The sequence below is a fragment of the Chroicocephalus ridibundus genome, chromosome 29 (assembly GCF_963924245.1).
Source record: "Chroicocephalus ridibundus chromosome 29, bChrRid1.1, whole genome shotgun sequence".
NCBI classification, from domain to species: domain Eukaryota; kingdom Metazoa; phylum Chordata; class Aves; order Charadriiformes; family Laridae; genus Chroicocephalus; species Chroicocephalus ridibundus.
In genome coordinates this window covers 213,527-233,386 of record NC_086312.1, presented here as the reverse complement: position 1 = coordinate 233,386, position 19,860 = coordinate 213,527, and the positions used below count along the sequence as shown (strand labels likewise).

General features: G+C 52.5%; 2 protein-coding genes across 8 annotated transcripts in view; one reads left to right on the top strand and one right to left on the bottom strand.

Moving 5' to 3' along the window:
• The window catches only part of NOTCH3 (notch receptor 3), a 46,333-nt gene extending 45,507 nt beyond the window's left edge, over positions 1-826 (top strand). The window contains exons 23-24 of the mRNA XM_063318945.1: positions 182-189; positions 816-826. Of these exons, the coding sequence (XP_063175015.1) occupies positions 182-189; positions 816-826 (19 nt within the window). The remainder of the gene's footprint in view (positions 1-181; positions 190-815) is intronic.
• A 2,405-nt stretch (positions 827-3,231) lies between these two features.
• The window catches only part of BRD4 (bromodomain containing 4), a 78,381-nt gene continuing 61,752 nt past the window's right edge, over positions 3,232-19,860 (bottom strand). For 4 of the 7 annotated variants that reach the window (XM_063319072.1, XM_063319073.1, XM_063319071.1 and 1 more), the window contains exons 14-22: positions 13,948-14,000; positions 12,984-13,377; positions 11,492-12,031; positions 9,510-9,622; positions 9,149-9,308; positions 8,374-8,504; positions 6,857-7,068; positions 4,918-5,185; positions 3,233-3,396 (exon numbers count right to left, since the gene is read on the bottom strand). In XM_063319072.1, the coding sequence (XP_063175142.1) occupies positions 3,328-3,396; positions 4,918-5,185; positions 6,857-7,068; positions 8,374-8,504; positions 9,149-9,308; positions 9,510-9,622; positions 11,492-12,031; positions 12,984-13,377; positions 13,948-14,000 (1,940 nt within the window). In that variant the 3' untranslated portion in view covers positions 3,233-3,327. Of the gene's footprint in view, positions 3,397-4,917; positions 5,186-6,856; positions 7,069-8,373; positions 8,505-9,148; positions 9,309-9,509; positions 9,623-11,491; positions 12,032-12,983; positions 13,378-13,947; positions 14,001-19,860 lie in introns of all 7 variants that reach the window. The other 3 variants (XM_063319076.1, XM_063319075.1, XM_063319077.1) reach the window with 1 other exon arrangement.

The window sequence follows — 19,860 nt, the reverse complement described above, 5'->3', positions numbered from 1 at the left end:
GGCAGGGGCGGCGCGGGGGGAGGGGCAGGGCCGGGCTCGGCCCTTTTTCGACTTTTTCCTTCCTTTTTTGGGCCTTTTCGGGCCATTTTTGGGGTGGTTTTTTTTTTTTGCCTTTTGCTGTTTTTTCTTTTTTGCCTTTTCAACTTTTTCGGGCGGCCTTTTTTACGCCTTTTTCCGCCAGTTTCCCCCGTAATTTGCCTTTTCCCCCTTCCTTGTCTCTTTATTTTTTTGCCTTTTTTTTGGCCCTTTTCGCCTTTTTTTTGGGGGGGGGCCCTTTTTTTTGCTTTTGCCTTTTTACCTGTTCCCCCCCCCCTCACTTTTTGGCTTCTTCCCTTCTTTTTCCTTCCCCCTTTATTTTTCCTTTTCTTGGCCTTTTTTTTTTAACCTCTTTTACCTTTTTTTTGCCATTTTAACATTTTCTTAACCTTTTTTTCCCCCCTTTCTTACTCTTTCTTCCCTATTTTGCCGCCCCCCCCCCCGCCACAATTATAACCTGATTTACAATTTCTATAACTGGCCTGACAGTCAATCATTTATAAGAATTGTTTTACTATTTTTACATGATTTTTCACGATCAATAATTTAAAACCATTAAAAATACTTTATAATATTTCTAGAGCCGGATCCCAGGATTCTTTAGGGTCCCGTTGAATTTCTTTCGCAGCCCCGGGGGCCGCACCACGAATAGTTAATTAACGCCACCAATTTCAACCGGCACTTTTAAAATTAAACCCTGACTTTTAAAATTAAAACGTGACTTTTAAAATTAAAACGTGCAGCGGGAAAAAGTGATTTTTCCACGTTAAATTTCCCAGGCCGCGGCTAACAGCCCAAAAAAAGCCAATTTCCAAATTTAAGAGCGCAACCGGACTTTTTAACAACTTAACCTTAAAACGCCGTTTTTTTTAAAGGGTCTGGATTTTTTTTGTTTCGTTTTGTTTTTGTTTGAAACGGAAAATTCGGGTTTTGGTAGGGAAGTTCCATTTCTGCGCTGCCCAGACTTAACGCTCCGGTTTTCCATACGAAAACGTCAAATCTTCAGATTCGGGCTTCCATTTTTTTTTTTAAAACACAAGCGAATTTTCAACTTATTTCCGTTTCAAGGCGAAAACGTCCCATTTTAAAATTTCTCAATTTTAACATTTTTTTTTCATTAAAATTATCATTTAAAATAGAAATTTTGAAATTACCCGAGTTGACCCAAAACCTAAACTTGGGGCCGACGGTGACACCCCCCCCCCGGATTCCTCCCCTCCCCCACCCCTTTGGCCCCATCGCTGGGGGGAGGGTATGGGGGGGGGGGGAGGGGCAAAGAAATGGGGCGAAAAGCGGCGTTTTTTTTTTTTTTTTTTTAAAAAACCAAAAGAGCTGCGTTTATTCCATGATCGGCACAGACCCAACTGCGTTTTCACGGGAATAAAGGAAAAAAATCCAACCGACCGACGGCTCCGGCGCGGGTCCCGCTGCGGGGGGGGGGGCGGGGGGGGGGCGGGTTATGGCACCGAGTGGGAACGAAACCGGAAAAAAAAAAATATAATAAAATAATAATAATAATAATAAAATTAATGAGGGGGAGGGGCGTCCGCCCCCGCCCCCCCGCTCGGAAAACCTGGAGATTTCGTAAGATTTTTTTTGGAAAATGAAATATAATATTTTTTTTTTTTTTTTACATTTTTTTGTTTTTTTTAAAAATCAACCCAAGGAAAGCAGGAAAAAAAAAATTAATAATAAAAATAAGAAACCGGCGGCTTTTTGGTTTTTTTTTGGGGGGGGGGAGGGAGAAAAAGGGTTGAAGTGAGGGAATGTTGGGTTTGGGGGAAAAAACCCAAAAAGGATCAATGTTGGGGGGGGGGAGGGGCAGGGGGAGGGGCGGCTCCTGCGCTGGGGAAGGCGGGGGGGGGTCGGGGGGGGTCGGGGAGGGAAAAAGACAAAAAGGAGGGAAAAAATGGTGGGAGGAAAAGGGGAAAAAAGGTAAAAAAAGGGGGAAAAGAGAAAAAAGAGGGAAAAGAATAAAAGAGGAAAAACAATGAAAAAGAAAAAAAGAGAAAAAGAAAAGAGAAAAAAGAAAAAAGGAGAAAAAATACAAAGGAAAAAAGAAAAAAAAAAGAAAAAAATAGGAGGGAGGATAAAAATGGAGGAAAAAAAGGAAGAAAAAAGGAAGAAAAAAGGATAAGGGGAAAAGAAAAATAAGGAAAAAAGGAGAAAAAAGAAAAATAAATGAAAAATAGAGTTGAAAGAAATGGGGGAAAAAAGATAAAAAAACATGAAAAAACTGAGAAAAGTCAGAGAAAAGGAAGGAGAAAGAAAAAATGGGGGAGAAGGAGAAAAAAATGAGGGGAAAAAAGGAGAAAAAATGGGGGGAAAAAAGGAGAAAAATTTAAAAACTTGAGAGAGAAAAAAATGAGAAAAATTTGTTAAAAAAATAAGGAGAGAAATTAGAAATTTTAAAAGTAGGGAAATTAGAAATTTGAAAAAGTAGGGAAGAAAGGGAGGAAAAGACCCAGAAAGGAGGAGAATTCCCGCGGGATCGGGGGCGGGGACAGGGCTCCCCTCCCCCCCCAGCGCCCCCCCCCCCCACCCCGGCCCCCCTCCTCCCTCCCCCCCCCAAGTCCTGCCCCTCCCCCCCTCCGGCCGCCACATTTCCCCCCCCCCAAAAATAAAAATAAAAAAAATCATCCAAAACTGGCGTTTATTTGGCTCCGCCCGTCGCCGCCGCCGCCCCTTTTTTCTCCCGAAAAAACCCCAAAATATGTGAAAAATACGCCAAAAAAACCCCAAAAAACCAACAAATAATCCCGACTATACAGTGAAGAAACGGGGGGGGGGGGGGGGGGGGGGGGGGAGGCGCCTTTTCCCGGCGGATTCGCGTCCGGATCGAGATTTTTTTTTTGTTTTTGTTGTTGTTCACTGGATTTTTTGAATTCTTCCGGGTTCGTTTTTGTTTGTTGTTTTTTGTTTGTTTTTTTTTTTCTTCCGCTGTGAAAAACGGGGGGAAAACGAGGGAAACAAAATAAAAATGAGGAAATAACCCAAAAAAACCCAAACCACCCGCGAGTCCAGGGGTTAAGGCAGAGCGGCGCCGGTCGGTGCATGCGGGACGATCCCGATCCCGGAGTTTTTTTTTTTTTTTTTTTTTTTAACACTTAACGGAGAGTCCAAAGCTTTTTTTTTTTTTTTTTTGCCGGGGAAAGGGGAAAAAAAAGGAGATTTTTTTTTTTGTGTGTTTTTTTTTTTTGTTTTTTTTTTCCCGTTTTTTTTTTTTTTTTTTTCTTTTTTCTTTGAAAGAGTCAAATCGGGAGGAAATGAACCAAAAAGCTCCGGGCGCCGTTAGAAAAGGTTTTCTTCGAATATTGCCAGTAAATCGCTCTGGAAATTCATGTCGATCGTCGCCGCCATCTGGAAGAGAAACAAAAAGGGCCATGAGCGGCTTTCCCGGGATTTTTCCGCAATTCCCAGGAATTTTCAGAATTCTTTCAGCATTCCCAGGGTATTTTTTTTCGCCCTCCCCGGGGATTTTCGGGCGATTTTTGGGCATCTCTGGGGACTTTTTTTTTTTTACTCCGAAAGGATTTTTCAGCATTCCCAGAATTTTTAGAATTCCTCACATTTTTTTCAGAATTCCCGGGAATTTTCAGAAGTCACTCAATTTTTTCAGCATTCCGGCGGGGTTTTTTGTGCCCTCCCCCAGGATTTTTTAGGGATTCTTTTCAGCGTCTTGGCAATTTTCTTGAACTCCTAAAGGATTTTTCCGCATTCTCAGAATATAATTTTGGAATTCCTAGGATTTTTTTCAGAATTCCCATGATTTTCGGAATTCTTAGGATTTTTTTCAGAATTCCCATGATTTTCGGAATTCCTAGTATTTTTTGGCATTCCTAGGATTTTTTTTTCCTCTGCAGGGATTTTTTTTTTTTTTTAGATTTTTTTTGGGCCATCTCTGGGGATTTTTCAGAATTCCTGGAACTTTTTTTGGAATTTCCAAGATTTTTTGTGGGCACCCCCAGGGACTTTTTTGGTGTCATCGGGGAATTTTCCAGAATTTCTGGGAATTTTTTTGTGGCATTCCCTGGGCTTTTTGGTTTCCCAGGAGATTTTTGGGTGCCGTCGGGGATTTTTTCGCCATCCCTGAGGATATTTTTGGCATCCTCAACGACTTTTCATCATTCCTGGAGAATTTTTTTGGCATTCCCAGAATTTAATTTCGTCATTCCCTGGATTTTTTCGGCATTCCTGGAGATTTTTTTAGCATCCCCAGGGATTTTTTAGTGTCACTGGGGACTTTTTCAGCATCCCCGAGGGTCTTGGGCCATCCCCAAGGATTTTTTTTGCCATTCCTGGGAATTTTTTTGCCTTCCCCAAGGATTTTTTGGCTTCCCGGGGTATTTTTTCTGGTGGTGTTGGGGATTTTTGGGGCACCTCTGGGGATTTTCTGGGTATCCCTGAGGATTCTTCAGAATTCCTGGAACTTTTTTCAGAATTTCCGTGATTTTGGGGGGGGGGACATGGACGTTTTTTGGTGTCATCGGGGATTTTTTTACTGCCATTCCCGGGATTTTTTTTTGTCTTCCCAGGAGATTTTTTTTTTTTTTTTGCTTCCCTGGGGATTTTTCCGCATTCCTGGGATTTTTTTCACAATTCCCAGGATTATTTTTTTGGGGGGGGGTGGGGGGGGGACCTCCATGCACTTTTTTGCTGTCCCCCGGGGATTTTTTTCACCATTCCCAGGGAGATTTTTTTCCAGAATTTCCGGGGTTTTTTTTGGGGGGGGGCATTCCCGGGATTTTTTGGCTTCCCGGGGGATTTTTTTTTACAATCCCCCAGCGATTTCCCCCCCCCCCCCCCCCCCCAGCATCCTCAGGGATTTTCCAGCACCCCGGGGAATTTTGAGGTGGGGGGTCGCCCTGGCTTTCCGCTCACCGCTTCCCGGCGCCTCCGTTCCTGCTCCCGCTTCCTGGCCATCTCCCGCTGCTGATCCAGCATGGACTGGGAGGACTGGGGCTGCGAGCTCTGGGCTTGGGGCGCCGCCGCTGCCGCCGCCGCTTGCTGCTGCTGCTGCTGCTGCTGCTGCTGCTGCTGCTGCTGTTGCTGCTGCTGCTGCTGCTGCTGCTGCTGCTGCTCCTGGCGCCGCCGCACCTCCTCGTGCACCCGGCGCGCCTGCTCCATGGCGTCCTCGTCCTCCCGGCTCCTGGCAAAGAAGCAGCGGGAGATGCCGTCACCCCCCGTGGTCTGGTCCCCCGGCAGCGGGGTCCAGCGGCCGGGGCGGGGATCGCGATGGGGACTGTGGCGTGAGATGGGACGGGACGGGACGGGCGCCGCCACGGATCTGACGGGATTCATGCCACGAGGCAGGACCTTGCCACGGATCAGATCGGGGTTCGCGCCGCCAGGCGGGATCGCGGCACGGATCTGACGGGATCGTGCCACGAGACAGGACCCCGCCGCAGACTGGATCAGAAACGCGCCGTGGGATTGGGCTGGATTTATGCCACGGGATGGGGTCGTGCCATGGATCAGATCGGTTTTATGCCACGAGGTTGGATTCGTGCCACGGACCAGACCAGATTCATGCCACGACACGGGATTGGATTTGATTTGTGCTGTGAGATTGGATCGTGCCACGGAACAGACCAGATGTGTGCCACGAGATCAGATCGCGCCCCGGATCCGATCGGATTAGTACCATGAGATCGGATCACGCCACGAGATCGGATAGGACTCGTGACACCAGGTGGGATGGCGCCACAGATTGGACGGGATTCGTGCCACGAAATGGGACGGTGCCGCAGATGGGACCTGCGCCACGAGACGGGACCATGCCACGGACCAGCGTGGATCGTGCAGGAGAGTGCACATCTCCCCACACCGTTGGCCAAGGTGAGGATGCCCCAAAACCCCTTCACCGTGGTGGTGGTGCTGGTGGTGATTGTGGTGGTTGTGGTGATTGTGGTGGTGGTGATGGCTGTGGTGATTGTTATGGTGATTGTGGTGGTTGTGGTGGTGGTGCTGGTGATGGTGCTGGTGGTGCTGGTGGTGATTGTGATGGTTGTGGTGATTGTGGTGGTGGTGCTGGTGGTTGTCGTGGTTGTGGTGATTGTGGTGGTGGTGATGGCTGTGGTGATTGTTGTGGTGATTGTTGTGGTGATTGTTATGGTGATTGTGGTGGTGGTGCTGGTGGCGGTGGTTGTGGTGATTGTGGTGGTGGTGATGGCTGTGGTGATTGTTGTGGTGATTGTTATGGTGATTGTGGTGGTGGTGCTGGTGGCGGTGGTTGTGGTGATTGTGGTGGTGGTGATGGCTGTGGTGATTGTTATAGTGATTGTGGTGGTGGTGCTGGTGGCGGTGGTTGTGGTGATTGTGGTGGTGGTGATGGCTGTGGTGATTGTTATGGTGATTGTGGTGGTTGTGGTGGTGGTACTGGTGGTGGTGATGGTGCTGGTGGTGCTGGTGCTGGTGGTTGTGGTGATTGTGGTGATGGTGCTGGTGGTGGTGATGGCTGTGGTGATTGTTATGGTGATTGTGGTGCTGGTGCTGGTGGTGGTGGTGCTGGTGGTTGTGGTGATTGTGGTGGTGGTGATGGCTGTGGTGATTGTTATGGTGATTGTGGTGGTGGTGCTGGTGGTGCTGGTGGTTGTGGTGATTGTGGTGGTGGTGATGGCTGTGGTGATTGTTATGGTGATTGTGGTGCTGGTGGTGGTGATTGTGGTGGTTGTGGTGATTGTGGTGGTGGTGATGGTGCTGGTGTTGATCGTGATGGTTATGATGGTTGTGGCTGTGGTGACTGTGGTGGTGACGGTGTTGATGGTTGTGGTGGTGATTGTGGTGGTGTTCATGATGGTGATGATGGTGGTGGTCTCACCTCATCCTCTCCTGCTCCCGCCTCAGCCGCTCCTTCTCCCTTTCCACCTGCTCCGCCTGAGCCTTCAGCGCCTTCTCCCGCTCCTCCTTCTCCCGCGCCGCCCTCTTGAACTGCTCGAAGCTGTCGCTGGAGGACTTTGCCGTGGAGGATGGAGTGGTGGGATGTTTCTGGACCAAGCTCGCCCAGGAACCCATATTTTTGATCTTCAGGTCCTACAGAGACAAGGTTGGGTAGGTGAGGAAGAGCCCGGCCAGGGAGGGGAAGCCCATCCGGCAAACGCCCATCCCGCTGCTGACGAAAAGCCGTTCCCCATGGAACACTTCCCTCATGGAAAGCCCTTTTGGTTTCCCGGGGCTGGAGGTGGCCAGAGGAGGGTGGTGGATCCACATTGGGCATCAACGTTGACCATCTCCTCCCCCAAAGCCAAGCAGGCAGCTCCAACGGCTTCCCGGGAATGCCAGGAGCGGGACCGGCTCCTCAGCACCTCCCATTTTCCACGCACCCTTGGAATCATGGAATGGTTTGGGGTGGAAGGGACCTTTAAAGGTCACCTGGTCCAACCCTCTGCCATGAAAGGGAGGATCTCCACCTAAATGAGGTTGCTCAAAGCTCCGTCCAACTTGACCTGGAACATTCCCAGGGATGGGGCATCTCCCACCTCTCCGGCAACCTGGGCCAGTGTCTCACCACCCTCAGCGTAAAATATTTCTTAGGTCCCATCAAAACCCAAACCCACCCTCTCCCAGTTTAAAACCGTTGCCCCTTGTCCTACAGGTCTTGGTCAAAAGTCTTTCTCCATCTTCCTTATAAGCCCCTTTATCTACGGAAAGGCCCCAAGGAAGTCTTCCTGGAGCCTTCTCCAGGCTGAAGAACCCCAACTCCCACAGCAGAAGGGGTCCAGCTCCTGGATCATCTTCACGGCCTCCTCTGGACCTGCTCCAAAAGGTCCGTTTCCTTCTTGTCCTGAGGACCCTGGAGCTGGACGCATGTCTCCAGGTGGGGGCCCCAGGAGAGCAGAGGGGGAGGATGCCCTCCCTCGACCTGCTGGCTACGCTTCTTCTGATGTAGCCGAGGACACAGTTGGCCAGGTCATGTTCAACTTTCCGTCCACCAACACCCTCAAGTCCTTCTCCATGGGGCTCCTTCTCCATCCCCTCACCCCCCAACCTGCACTGATATCCACCCAGGTGCAGGACCTTGGCCTTGGCCTTGTAGAACCTCCTGAGGTTCTCATGGGCTCACTTCTGGAGCTTCTCCAGGTCCCTCTGGATGGCGTCCCATCCCTCAGCTTGGTAGGGGATCCCATCTCCACCTCTCCAACCCCCATCAGGTGTGTTCAACCTCCAACCAGGAAATTTGGAGGTGGAAAAATTCCAAATGGGAAATTTGGAGGTGGAGAACAACAAATCTTGGTTGTACACCAAAATTCAGGTGACCAACACGGCCCTGCTCAATTTTAGGAGCTTTAATTCTAAATTTTGGGAGGTTTTTTCCCAATTTTTGCCAGACGACGTTACCTTTTTGGGGGCGACGGGTGTTTTCGGCTCCTGTTTCTGCCGATCTTTTTCCTGCACTCCCGGCGGTGGGGGGTTTTGCTCCGGGGGTCTGATGACGGGTCGGCCCCCCTCCATGGGTTTCATCTCCGTCCCTAAAAACCAGTAGCTCCCATCAGTTTGTGGGGGTCTCCACCACCGAAACAGGGGGTGATGGGGGTCTCGGCCACCAAAATTGGGGGTGGTGGAGTCTCCATCATCAAAACCAGGAGGTTGATGGGGTCTCAGATACCAAAACTGGGGGTGACGGGGTCTCAGCCCCTGAAATGGGTGGTGATGGGTGTCTCAGCCCCCAAAATGAGGGGTGATAGGAGTCTCAAAACCCCAAATTGGGGCACGATGGGATCTCAGCCACCAAAACTGGGGATGGTGACGTCTCCACCATCAAAATTAGGGCATGATGGGATCTCACCCACCAAAACTGGGGGATGACGGGGTCTCAGCCACCAAAACTGGGGGCCAATGAGGTCTCCACCACCAAAATGGAAGGTGATGGGGTCTCCACCACCAAAACGGAAGGTGATGGGGTCTCCACCACCAAAACCGGAGGGTGATGGGGTCTTCACCACCAAACAGGGGGTGACGGGGTCTCCACAGCTGAAATGGGGGGGCGATGCGGGTCTCAGCACCCAAAATTGGGGGTGATTGGGTCTCAGCCCCTAAGATGGGTGGTGATGAGGGTCTCAGCCACCAAAAGCGGGGGACGACGACACCTGAAGGGTCACGTCCCTGGACTCACGTTGCGGGATGTGCGCGGGCGGTTTGATGCTCTCCGGGTGTTTCGGCGGATCTTGCCGCAACGGGGGACTGAAGGTCTCGTTACGGATGACGGGCGAATGCATCTTCTCCTCCTTCACCACCATGGGCTGCGACTGGACGACGGAGGCGGCTCGCATCTCCTGCCGCGATAACAAGAGGGTCAAGAAAACGTCGGGCGACGCCCTTCCCTCGTCCCCACATCCCCCATTTCCCGATGCGAACTGCTGGCCAACGAACGGCCCCCTGAGCTTTCGGCGCTTGCTCCCAAGCAGGTGGCGGGAAGACGATGGTCCCCGTTGGTCGGGACCCCCCGGGGGTGGGTGCTCTGCTTTCCTTTTTACCTGTTTTTTTGGCTGGATAGTTTGTTGAGGTGGCGACTGGTGGACCAAACCCTGGAACTGCGGCATCTGTGGGGAATGCATCATGAGAGGGGAAGGGGCTTCCCTCAAGTGACCTGGGAACAGTTTGGCAGCAATCAGTTAACCGTCGTCACCACCGGCACGCCAAACATCACCCGAAAAACGCTGAGCGGCGCACGCCATCGCCCCGTGGGACAATCTCTCTTCCCGGCTGGTGGCCCTGGGATGTCCCCAGTGGACCCCAGCCACCTCCTCCACTGCCGCGAGCAAACGCCGGGGAGCAGAAGATGCTCCAAGGCCGTGTGGTGGCCTGTCCCGCCTTGCTGATGCCCGTTTGTGGTGTCCCCCCGTAATTTGATCCCTTCTGCTCATTCTTCTGGTGGGCCATCAATATTCCCGGCTGTAAAACCGGTCCCCCCGGGACACCCAGGCACCGACACGGCCCTGCCTGCTCCTCCCCCTGCCTGCACCTCTCCCTGCCCACAGCCATGGAGGCAGGACGAGTTGGCTCCATGAGCAACAGGAGGTTTTCGGGAGCCAGCAGGCTCCATCTCAGGCATCGCGTCCAAGCTGCCTGCGGCACCTCTGCAGGCAGGAGAAGCAGCTCCAAGCGCTGCCTGCCTTCACCTGGGCTCCATCCCTTCAAATCCCTGGATTCTGTCCTGCCTACGCCCGCAGGGATGACTTTGGGAGCAAAGACCCAACGGGCCACGACCTGCGGAACCACCGAGCGAACGCAGGAGCGAGACCTCCCCGAACCACCAAGGTTTTATGGGTGCCCGGTCTTCTAAGCACAACGCTGCCAGAGTTATGCCGGCCAGAGACGTTCTCCACTGGGAATGTCGGTGGTGGCACCACCGAGCCCATGGCAATCACGGAGATCTGGGATCTCCCAAGCCAACCTTGAAGGCTGAGCCCCGTGGCCACATTCTCTCAGCTGCTTCCTCCAATTTCTGGGGTGGCTGGAGGTCATCCCACTGTGTGTCCCCCTAGATCCTCCCTTCTCCTCCTCTGCCCGGCAGCCGAGCAGCTGCGTTTATCGGAGGCCGCGCTCCAAAAAATGCCGGGAAACCCCCATGGGGCACCCACAGCCCTGACATCCTCCAAGAGCCGGGAGCCTCCTCAAGAGAGACCACCCAATGCTGGCACCCAGCCGGGACGGCGATGGACGCGAGGCCAGCACTCTCCAACATCAGAGCTCCACCAAGACTCAAAAACTTGAGATCCCTGAGATCTTCAAAGATTTGAGATCCCCAGCTTCCTCAAAAACTTGAGACTCTCAAGATCCTCAAAAATTTGAGACCCTGGAAAATTTGAGACCCTCAAGATCCTCAAAAACAAGGTCCTTGAGTTCCTCAAGGATTTGAGAACCTCAAGATCCACAAATATTTGAGATCCTCAAAAATTAGATCCTTGAGATCCTCACAAATTTGAGAGCCTTGTTCCTCAAAAATTTGAGATCAAGATCCTCAAACACTTCAGATCCTCAAAACCTTGAGATCCTTGAGTTGCTCAAAGATCTGAGAACCTCAAGACCCTCAAAAATGAGATCCTCGAGATCCTCAAAAACTTGAGATCCTCGGAAACTTGAGATCCTTAAGTTCATCAAAGATCTGAGAACCTTGAGATCCTCAAAATCTTAGAACACTTGAGCTCCTTGAGTTCGTCAAAGATCTGAGAACCTCGAGATCCTCAAAAATGAGATCGAGATCCTCAAACACTTGAGCTCCTCAAAACCGTGAGCTCCTTGAGATTCGAGATGGGAAGAGGCTTTGCCCAGGCGGTTACATCAGGCTCTGGCTAACCAGGACTTCTTCTGCACCCATGACTGTCTACCAACAGGTGCCGGTGGAGCTCGGAGGACGCATGGAAACCACCCCACCGCCCCGTACCCCCCCTCCTCGTCACACAATGCCACTTGGCTCAAGCCGTAGACTCAACCGCCGTCCCTGACTCCCGCTCACCGGTCGAGTAGGGATCAGGCTTATGGTGCCGCGGCGACGGGTGATGCTGGATGACCTGCTGCGGTTTGGCCGGCTGCGGCGGCGGGGGCGGCGGGGGCGGCTGCGGGGGCGGATGTTGCTGCGGCGGCGGTTGGGGTTGGGGGATGTGGGATGGGAAGGGCATGGGTTGCATGTGCATGGGCCGCGGCGGCGGCTGGTGCTGCAGCTGCTGCACCGCGGGGTGAGCCGGCGGCTGCAGGGGCGGCTGCGGTTGCGACTGGACCTTCACTGAAGGGAGAAGAGGAGTCTGCGGCTGCACTTTCTGCAGCTGCTGAAGGTAGAGCTGCATCTGGCTGGTGCTCAGAGGCAGGTTGTGGTGCGGCGGAGGAGGTTCTTCGTCCTCCAGCAGGACCTGGGGAGGCTGGGGCAGAGGCGGCTGAGGAAGCATGGGCTGCTGGCTGATGGCCGGCGAGACGGCCGGTGGACGCGAAGGCTTCGGGGGTAACGCCGCGGCTCGGTTACTGGGTCTCGAGGGCTGCTGAGGCAGAGCGTTGTGCAAAGCTGAGGAGAAAGGGAAGGAGATGAGAGATGGCTTGAGAGGTGGGGTCGTGTCAACCTCATGAGGTCCAACCAGGCCAAGTGCAAGGTCGGGGCAATCCCAAGGCCAAATCCAGGCTGGGCAGAGAATGACCGGAGAGCAGCCCTGAGGAGAAGGACTTGGGGGTGTTGGTGGGGGAGAAGGTGGCCAGAACCCCCCGCAGCCTGGGCTCATCCCCAGCAGCGTGGGCAGCAGGGCGAGGGGGGGATCCTGCCCCTCTGCTCCGCTCCGGGAGACCCCCCTGCAGCGCTGCCTCCAGCCCTGGGCCACCAACAGCAGAAGGACACGGAGCTGTGGGAGCGGGGCCGGAGGAGGCCCCGGAGATGCTGGGAGGGCTGGAGCCCCTCTGCTGTGGGGCCGGGCTGAGAGAGCTGGGGGGGTTCAGCCTGGAGAAGAGAAGGCTCCGGGGAGACCTCGGAGCCCCTTCCAGTCCCTAAAGGGGCTCCGGGAAAGCTGGGGAGGGACCTGGATCAGGGAGGGGAGCCGTGGGACGAGGGGAAGGGTTTGACACTGACAGAGGGGAGATTTAGGTGAGATCTGGGGAAGAAATTCTTGGCTGTGAGGGGGGTGAGCCCCTGGCCCAGGTTGCCCAGAGAAGCTGTGGCTGCCCCATCCCTGGAGGGGTTCAAGGCCAGGTTGGACGGGGCTTGGAGCAACCTGGGCTGGTGGGAGGTGTCCCTGCCCAGGACAGGGGGCGGCACTGGGGGGGTCTTTACGGTCCCTTCCCACCCAAACCGTTCCACGAGTTCTATGAGATGGTGGCACCACGGACATCCGGAGCGGAGAACCTCCCCTTGCCCAGCCACCGCCCCGGTCATCCTCCAGGAGGACTAAAAACCCACCCGACGCCATCCTCTTCCTCCCATCGTGAGGAAGAACCACGCTGTTGGGCTCGTCCCAAGAAGCCACGCTCACCTGGAGGAGACACCACGGCATGCTGGTTGAGGTGGGGAGGAGTGCTGTGCTCGGGCGGCTGGGGGAGATGGGGCGGCATCTCCGGTTGAGGGAGGTGCATGATGGGTTGGGTGAAATGCGTCATGGTGTCGAACATGTTCCCCGGCAGCGGGTGCTCCAGGACGGGGACTTGCGTGGGGACGAAAGGCGGAGGAGAAGACTTCATTGGCGGAGGAGCTTGTTGAGGGACGGGCGGCGGCGGGGGCGGCGGCGGGGGCTGCTGGGGTGGTAACGGCTGCGGCGGTAACGGCTGCGGTGGCGGCGGGGGCGGAGGGGGCTGCTGCGGCTGCGGTGGTGGAGGGGGCTGCGGCGGCGGCGGTTGCTGCTGCACCGGTTGATGGTGGTGATGGTGATGCTAAGGGAGGGAAAAAACCACCGGTGAGTTACTTAAGCACCGTTTTGGTCAACAAAAACACCTTCTTGGCCAACAAAAACACCTTCTTGGCCATCGAAAACACCTTCTTGGCCAACAAAAACACCTTCTTGGCCATCGAAAGCACCTTCTTGGTCAATGAAAACACCTTCTTGGCCATTGAAATCACCCTCCCGGTGACCAAAATGCCTTCCTGGTCACTGAAACGCCCTCCCGGTCACCAAAATCCCTTCCTGGTCAATGAAGAGCCCCCATGGCCACCGAAATGCCTCCCCAGTCTCCAAATCACCTTCCCTGTCATCCAAGTGCCCTCCCAGTCACCGAAACACCGTCCCAGTCACCAAAACCACCTTCCCAGTGTCCCTTTCACCCCCCCCCCCCCCACATTTGGGCTGGCTCAGGAGAGCTCCCAAGCAAAACCAAGAGGCTTTTTGGCCAAGCAAAGGGAGGGCATGGACCCAGCCGAGCGTGTCGGCATTCCCGGCACTCCCGAACCTCCCCAGGGATTCGATCCCAACTCAAGGGAGATGAAAAGGACGTTCCGTCTCCTACCTTTTTTTGTTCTCGCCCCGAATGCCCTTTTTTCTTCAATTTCGGTGCCATTTCTGCCAAAAAAAGACAAGAAAGGGGAACAGAGCAAATGTTAGTACCGCAGCGGTGCCGCTCTTCCCCATCGCCCCCCGAAGAACCCAACGGCACCGATTCAGGACCAACGACGGCAAAGGAGACGGTTTTAGGCATCGATGGTGCTGGATTTCCCCGGGGACCCCTTGCCCGGAGGCTGGGGGGGGGTTTCACCGTCATGCTGTCGTGACCCGACAGCAAAAAGGAGAAGACAATGAAGGCGAAGACCCCTCAGTCTCCTTCCACCGGTGTCTTCGCGGTGGAAAAGGACCCAACGGCCAAGAAAAACCATTGCTCAACCAGACTCAGCTATTCCAGGAATGCCGCCTTGCTCCGAAGGGGGAGATAAGGAGAGAGAAACTTGGCAGGAGGAATATAAAAAAATACGGTATCAAATATCCCGGCTACGCAAACAGCAATTTTCCATCCCCCTTTCCTCCTCAATCCATGAGGGTATGGGTTTGCTTCCCGCGGGATGATCTCTCACGCCTCCTCCCCTCCCGAGATATTTTTAAAGCATCGTCACTGAAAACAACTGGCTTGAGTTTGGGTCCAGGGCGACGATTTCCCAGGATTTCCTCCACAAACCATGCCAAGAAATAAGAGAAATAACAAAAATACATCGTCCCAGAATGCTCATCCAGCCCCAAAAATCCCTCGGCGGTGGGATTTTTGCCTGCATTTGGCACGGTGTTTGGACGTGCCCGGCAAAACGCAACGGATAAAACCCTCGCAGCGACAATTCTTGGCGGGGGGATGGGGTGGTCTCCAGGGAGCATTTCCCAAATAGGATTTTCCCTTAAATCCCTCCAGAAATTGATTTAATTTCTTAATTAAACTTAAGTTTAAAGTTCTTTCTTTAATTTCTTAAGTCTTAAGTCACTCAGCACTGGTGACCAGTATGAGCACTGGACGCCGGGTGATGGGCTGTGCCGGTCCAGCGGCACCGTTTGCAGATTTTAAGGCTGAAGTAGATAAAAAAAGTAGTTTTCCGGGGGAAAAATGCCAACTAAAAAAAAGCTGGGAAGGGGAGAAGGGAAAATCCCAGCACTGGGCGCTCGGCTCCTCTTGATCTGCCTAAAAATGTTTGGGTTTAAATATAAGAAGTTTTGGGGTTCAAGGTGGAAAAGGGTTTTTGAGCCCGCGGTTGATGATTCTTGACGTTACACAGCCCAGATCCAGCGGATCCGTGGATAAGGAAGAGCAGGATTAAAATGGGAAGAGGAGAGGGGGGATTCCTCAGAGCATCACAATGCTGGGCTTGAGTGATCATGGATTTGGATGGGCATCTGTGGCTCTGGATGGGTGGCCACGGCTCCGGTTGAGTGTCCACGGCTCCGGTTGAGTGTCCACGGCTCCGGTTGGGTGTCCATGGATCCAGATGGGCATCCCTGGCTCCAGGTGGGTGGCCGTGGGTCCAGATGGGTTTCTGTAGCTCCAGCTCAGTCTGGAGAAAAGAAGGCTCCGAGGAGACCTCAGAATGGCCTACCAGGATCTTAAGGGGGCCAACAAGAAAGCCAGGGAGGGACTTTTTAGGATGTCGGGTCATGGTAGGACTGGAGGGAATGGATTAAAACTAGAGCTGGGTCGATTCAGACTGGACATTAGGAAGAAGTTCTTCACCATGAGGGTGGTGAGACACTGGCCCAGGTTGCCCAGAGAGCTGGTGGAAGCCCCGTCCCTGGGAGTTTTTAGGGCCAGGCTGGACGGGGCTCTGAGCAACCTGCTCTAGTGGGAGGTGTCCCTGCCCACAGCAGGGGGGTTGGAACTAGATGATCTTTAAGGTCCCTTCCAACCCTGACGATTCGATGATTCTATGATGGGCATCCGTGGCTCAAGAAGGGCGTCCGTGGATCTGGCTGGGCCTCTGTAGCTCCAGATGGGCATCCACGGATGATACAAGAGGGCATCCCCAAATCCTGATTGGCATCCAGGGCTCCAGATGGGTGGCCGCAGCTCCAGATGGGTGTCCATGGAGCCCAATTGGCATCCACAGCTCTGGACGAGTGTCCATGGCTCAAAACGGGCATCCACAGATCCAGACAAATGTGGGAGCAGACCCACCTTCCAGAAAGGCCAAGATCTGATGTCCTCTTCCGTCAAGACGAGAAGCGCTTTGCAGGGCTTCACCGCTCATTGCGCTGATGCTGGAGAAGCCGGGACAAGAAGCGGAGAGAAGTTTCTCAAGCAAATGTTCCCTACGGATAAGACACGTCCGGGCGCAGCTCTCGGGGAGCAGACGTGGCTGCATGGAGGCCCCCAATTTCTGCCTTGTCCTATTTAATCGGGATAAAACCACTCATGGGATGGTGAAGAAACCCCCAAATCGGGAGAAATCTGCAGAGCGCAGGTGTCGGGTGGCAAAAGGAGAAAAGCTGCGGACTAAGCCAGGATCAGGAGGGATTAAGCATCGGTTCCTGAAAAAGCCGCATGATACGGCTGAACACATCCCTGCTCCGATTTTGGGTGGGAAGAGGAGCTGTTATGGCTCAACTGTGAGCAACGGCTGCTCCAAAACCCACTTCTTCTCCGGTACTGCTCCTTCGGGGAAGACGGTCGTGCTCTTCTCCATCCATCCTCCGACGTGCCACAACCTGGCGGTTCTCCCAGGGGAGCTTTTTCGGCATAGGCTTTGCCATCGTTCTTGGAACAAGCTGAATATCGTCACAACGAACTGAGGCAAGACCTTGGAGGAACAGAATGGGCAGATCCCACCACTTGAATCACCCGCTCAACCGCAACCGTGGCTGAAAGCATCTGCTGACGAATGCACGCTTTGGGAGTCCCTTCACCAAGAAGACAAAGCCAATGGAGACCAGGAGAAGCAAAGCCACAACTGCCTTGGGGTAATCACCAGGTGGCACTGGCGATTTCAGAGACACGACGGGCCTCGTTAACCAAACTGAAGGATGAACCTTCACTGTTGAAGATGGTTGTTGCGTTACAGTTAGTATCATGTGGTTCAGCATCTCCCCAGGGATCAAGGGCAACGAGAAGAAGGCCTGTCTGATCTCCAACCCTGATGGCGTTTCACACTGGCCAGAGACGTCTTCCCCAAGAAGACGAAGCCAATGGAAACCATGAGCAGCAAAGCCAGAACGGTCCCAGGGGTATCGCCCGGTGGCATTGGTGACTTTGGAGATGCCAACCCCACCAAAGGATGAAGCTTCTTCAACGTTGAAGATGGTTGTTGGGTTACAGTTGGCATTGTGTGGTTCAACATCTCTACCAGTGTTTCCCCGGGGATCAAGAGCACCGAGAAGAAGCCCCGTCCCAACTCCGACCCTGATGGCGTTTCACACTGGCCAGAAATGTCTTCACCAAGAAGACGAAGCCAATGGAGACCATGAGCAGCAAAGCCAGGATGGTCCCAGGACGATCACCTGGTGGCATCGGTGACTTCGGAGATGCCAACCCCAACGAAGGATGAAGCTTCTTCACGGTTGAAGATGGTAACAGTTGGCGTTGCGAAGTTCAACCTCTCTGCTGGTGTCTCCCCGGGGAGCAAGGGGTCCCATCTCTGACCCCGACGCCATTTCATGCCGGCCGGTTAAATCTCATCCGCGAGGCTAAAAATCACCGAGGTTAAAGAAAAAGGTAATTTCCTTGATGTCATTTCAAGACGTTTTTAGAGCAGAAAAGGGTAAATGGGTGCACGAGGCTCCGCTCCTGCCGGTGTGTCAGCAGCCCCGGGTGTATGTTTTTATTTTTCCCTAAATCCTCATCTTTTACACCCACCCAAATTCACCCGGAAGGGCAAAACACCGACATACGGTTCACTCTCATCATAATCGCCACAGTATTGGTTAAAATTCCATGACTATACAAAAAAGTGTATTTTCCGTAGCAATTTTTTGATTTTGTTATTTATTGATTTTATTCTTTAAAAAGAAAAAATGTCAAAGCTATACAATTTTTCTCTGGTTTTCTTTTTTGTTTGTTGCGGGGGGAAGAAGCTGGTGGTTACATGGCTGCAAAATCCCGAAGCATGCAGAGAGAGTATAAAAATAAACAGATTTATATAAAGTATTTGTAGCAGAGTAAGGTTAAGTGTGTGTGTGTGGGGGAAAATCTAAATAAAAGCGGTTACGGAAAACAGTCCGTTCTTAGTTAAATTCATCCCTATTTTCCAAATCCGGTGCGTTCGGGCAAAAAATAGATCTAAAATTACAAGCGTGCTAAAAACATGCAGTTACCCATTCCAATAAAATCACGATCCCACGTCATTCCCCCTGCGTTTCCCAGGAAAATAACGGACTTCCTTGGGGAAAATGTAATAAATGCTAAAAGCGACTGGAGGCTAAAACCAAAACAACCCCCAAAAGCAACTTTTTGATATAATATCGATTATAAATATGATTGTTCTGATATAGAAGGGAAGCTCTATTAAGTTTTAAGGCAGCAGAGGTGCGACGGGGCCTCCTGGATTTGGTGGTGAATGTGGTTTTTTTAGTGGAAAATATTAATTTTAACTAATTCTGCTCTTGGAGATGGGAGCGGTGGCTTCATCCGCCCTATGGACCCCACGAATTTCCCCCCCAAAATTGAGAATGCCGGTGTCTGCGACGCGGCTGTTGCGGAACGATTGGGTCAGCCCTAATTCTCAAAATCCCATTAAAGACACCAAAATTCCCCTAATTTCACCCCAAAGGCGCTTGACGGGGTGTTGGATGCGGCACCTGAAGGGATGCTCAAGCTGGAGCCTGCACAAAGACTCCGCCGCGGCAAAGACGCGTTGCTGGCGGAAAACTGGGACCCGCCCGGCATCACCGCGAGGTGCCGTACGGCACGCGGGAGCCTCTTCGGTGAGACTCAACCCGACGCAAAGCCACCGGGAAGCGTTTCTAGGGTAAAACTAAAGGGATTTGGGTTTTTCTCAGCAGCATTATCGGCGTAAAGCCACGCGACGCCCGCAAGCGCCGGAAGACTCGCGGGTGGTGAAGGAGTGACACCAAATCCTTCGCACCGTACTCCGCGGGCGAGAAACCGAGCCCGGGAACGGGACAAAAAAGGAGGAAATTCTTTCCAAAGGCTTGAAAAAAATAAATGCGGATTAAACCTTTAAATCAAACCCAAGCGCCTGCAAATTAAACCAGGGGAATTTGGAATTAAACCCAGGGAATTTGGGATTAAACCCAGGGAATTTGGGATTAAACCCAGGTAGGTATCCGTAAATTAAACCTGGGCACCGTTGGACTAAACCCCGCGGATTAAGACCGGATTTTTTTGAATTAAAACCAAATGTTTGGGAATTAAACCCGGGCACCTGCAGATTCCAGGTACCCGTGAATTAAACCTGGGTAATTTGTGAATTAAACCCAGGTATTTGGGAATGAAACCGGGGTATTTGTGAATTAAAGCTGGTATTTGTGAATTAAACCCGGTATTTGTGAATTAAACCCGTGTACCTGCAATTCAAAGCTGGGCACCTGCGAATTCTGATGAACTTTGAATTAAACCCCGGGCACCCGCTAATTAAACCCAATTACTTGCCATTTAAACCCCGATACCTCGGAATTAAACGCGCAGGATCTTCAACTTGGGAGAAGCCAGCTCCTTATTACCCAGCCCCCCGTTAACGCCTCTCCTCCTAACGCCAGAGCCGAGAACTCGTTAGCAAAAGCGCCTAATGATTCCCCGAAATCAGCTCCGCGAGCACCCCCCCAAAAACGAGTTTTCCAGCTCTAACGCCAGATTTAATCCTTTGTTAAAGATAACGGCGCCACTGATGCCTTGAGGACGCTGCCAAGCCTTTGCCTTCACCCAACTGCATAAAACACGCCCAAAACCGGTATTTTCCGAAGGAAATTTCAGAAAATAAGCAAAATCAGGCGTTCGCGA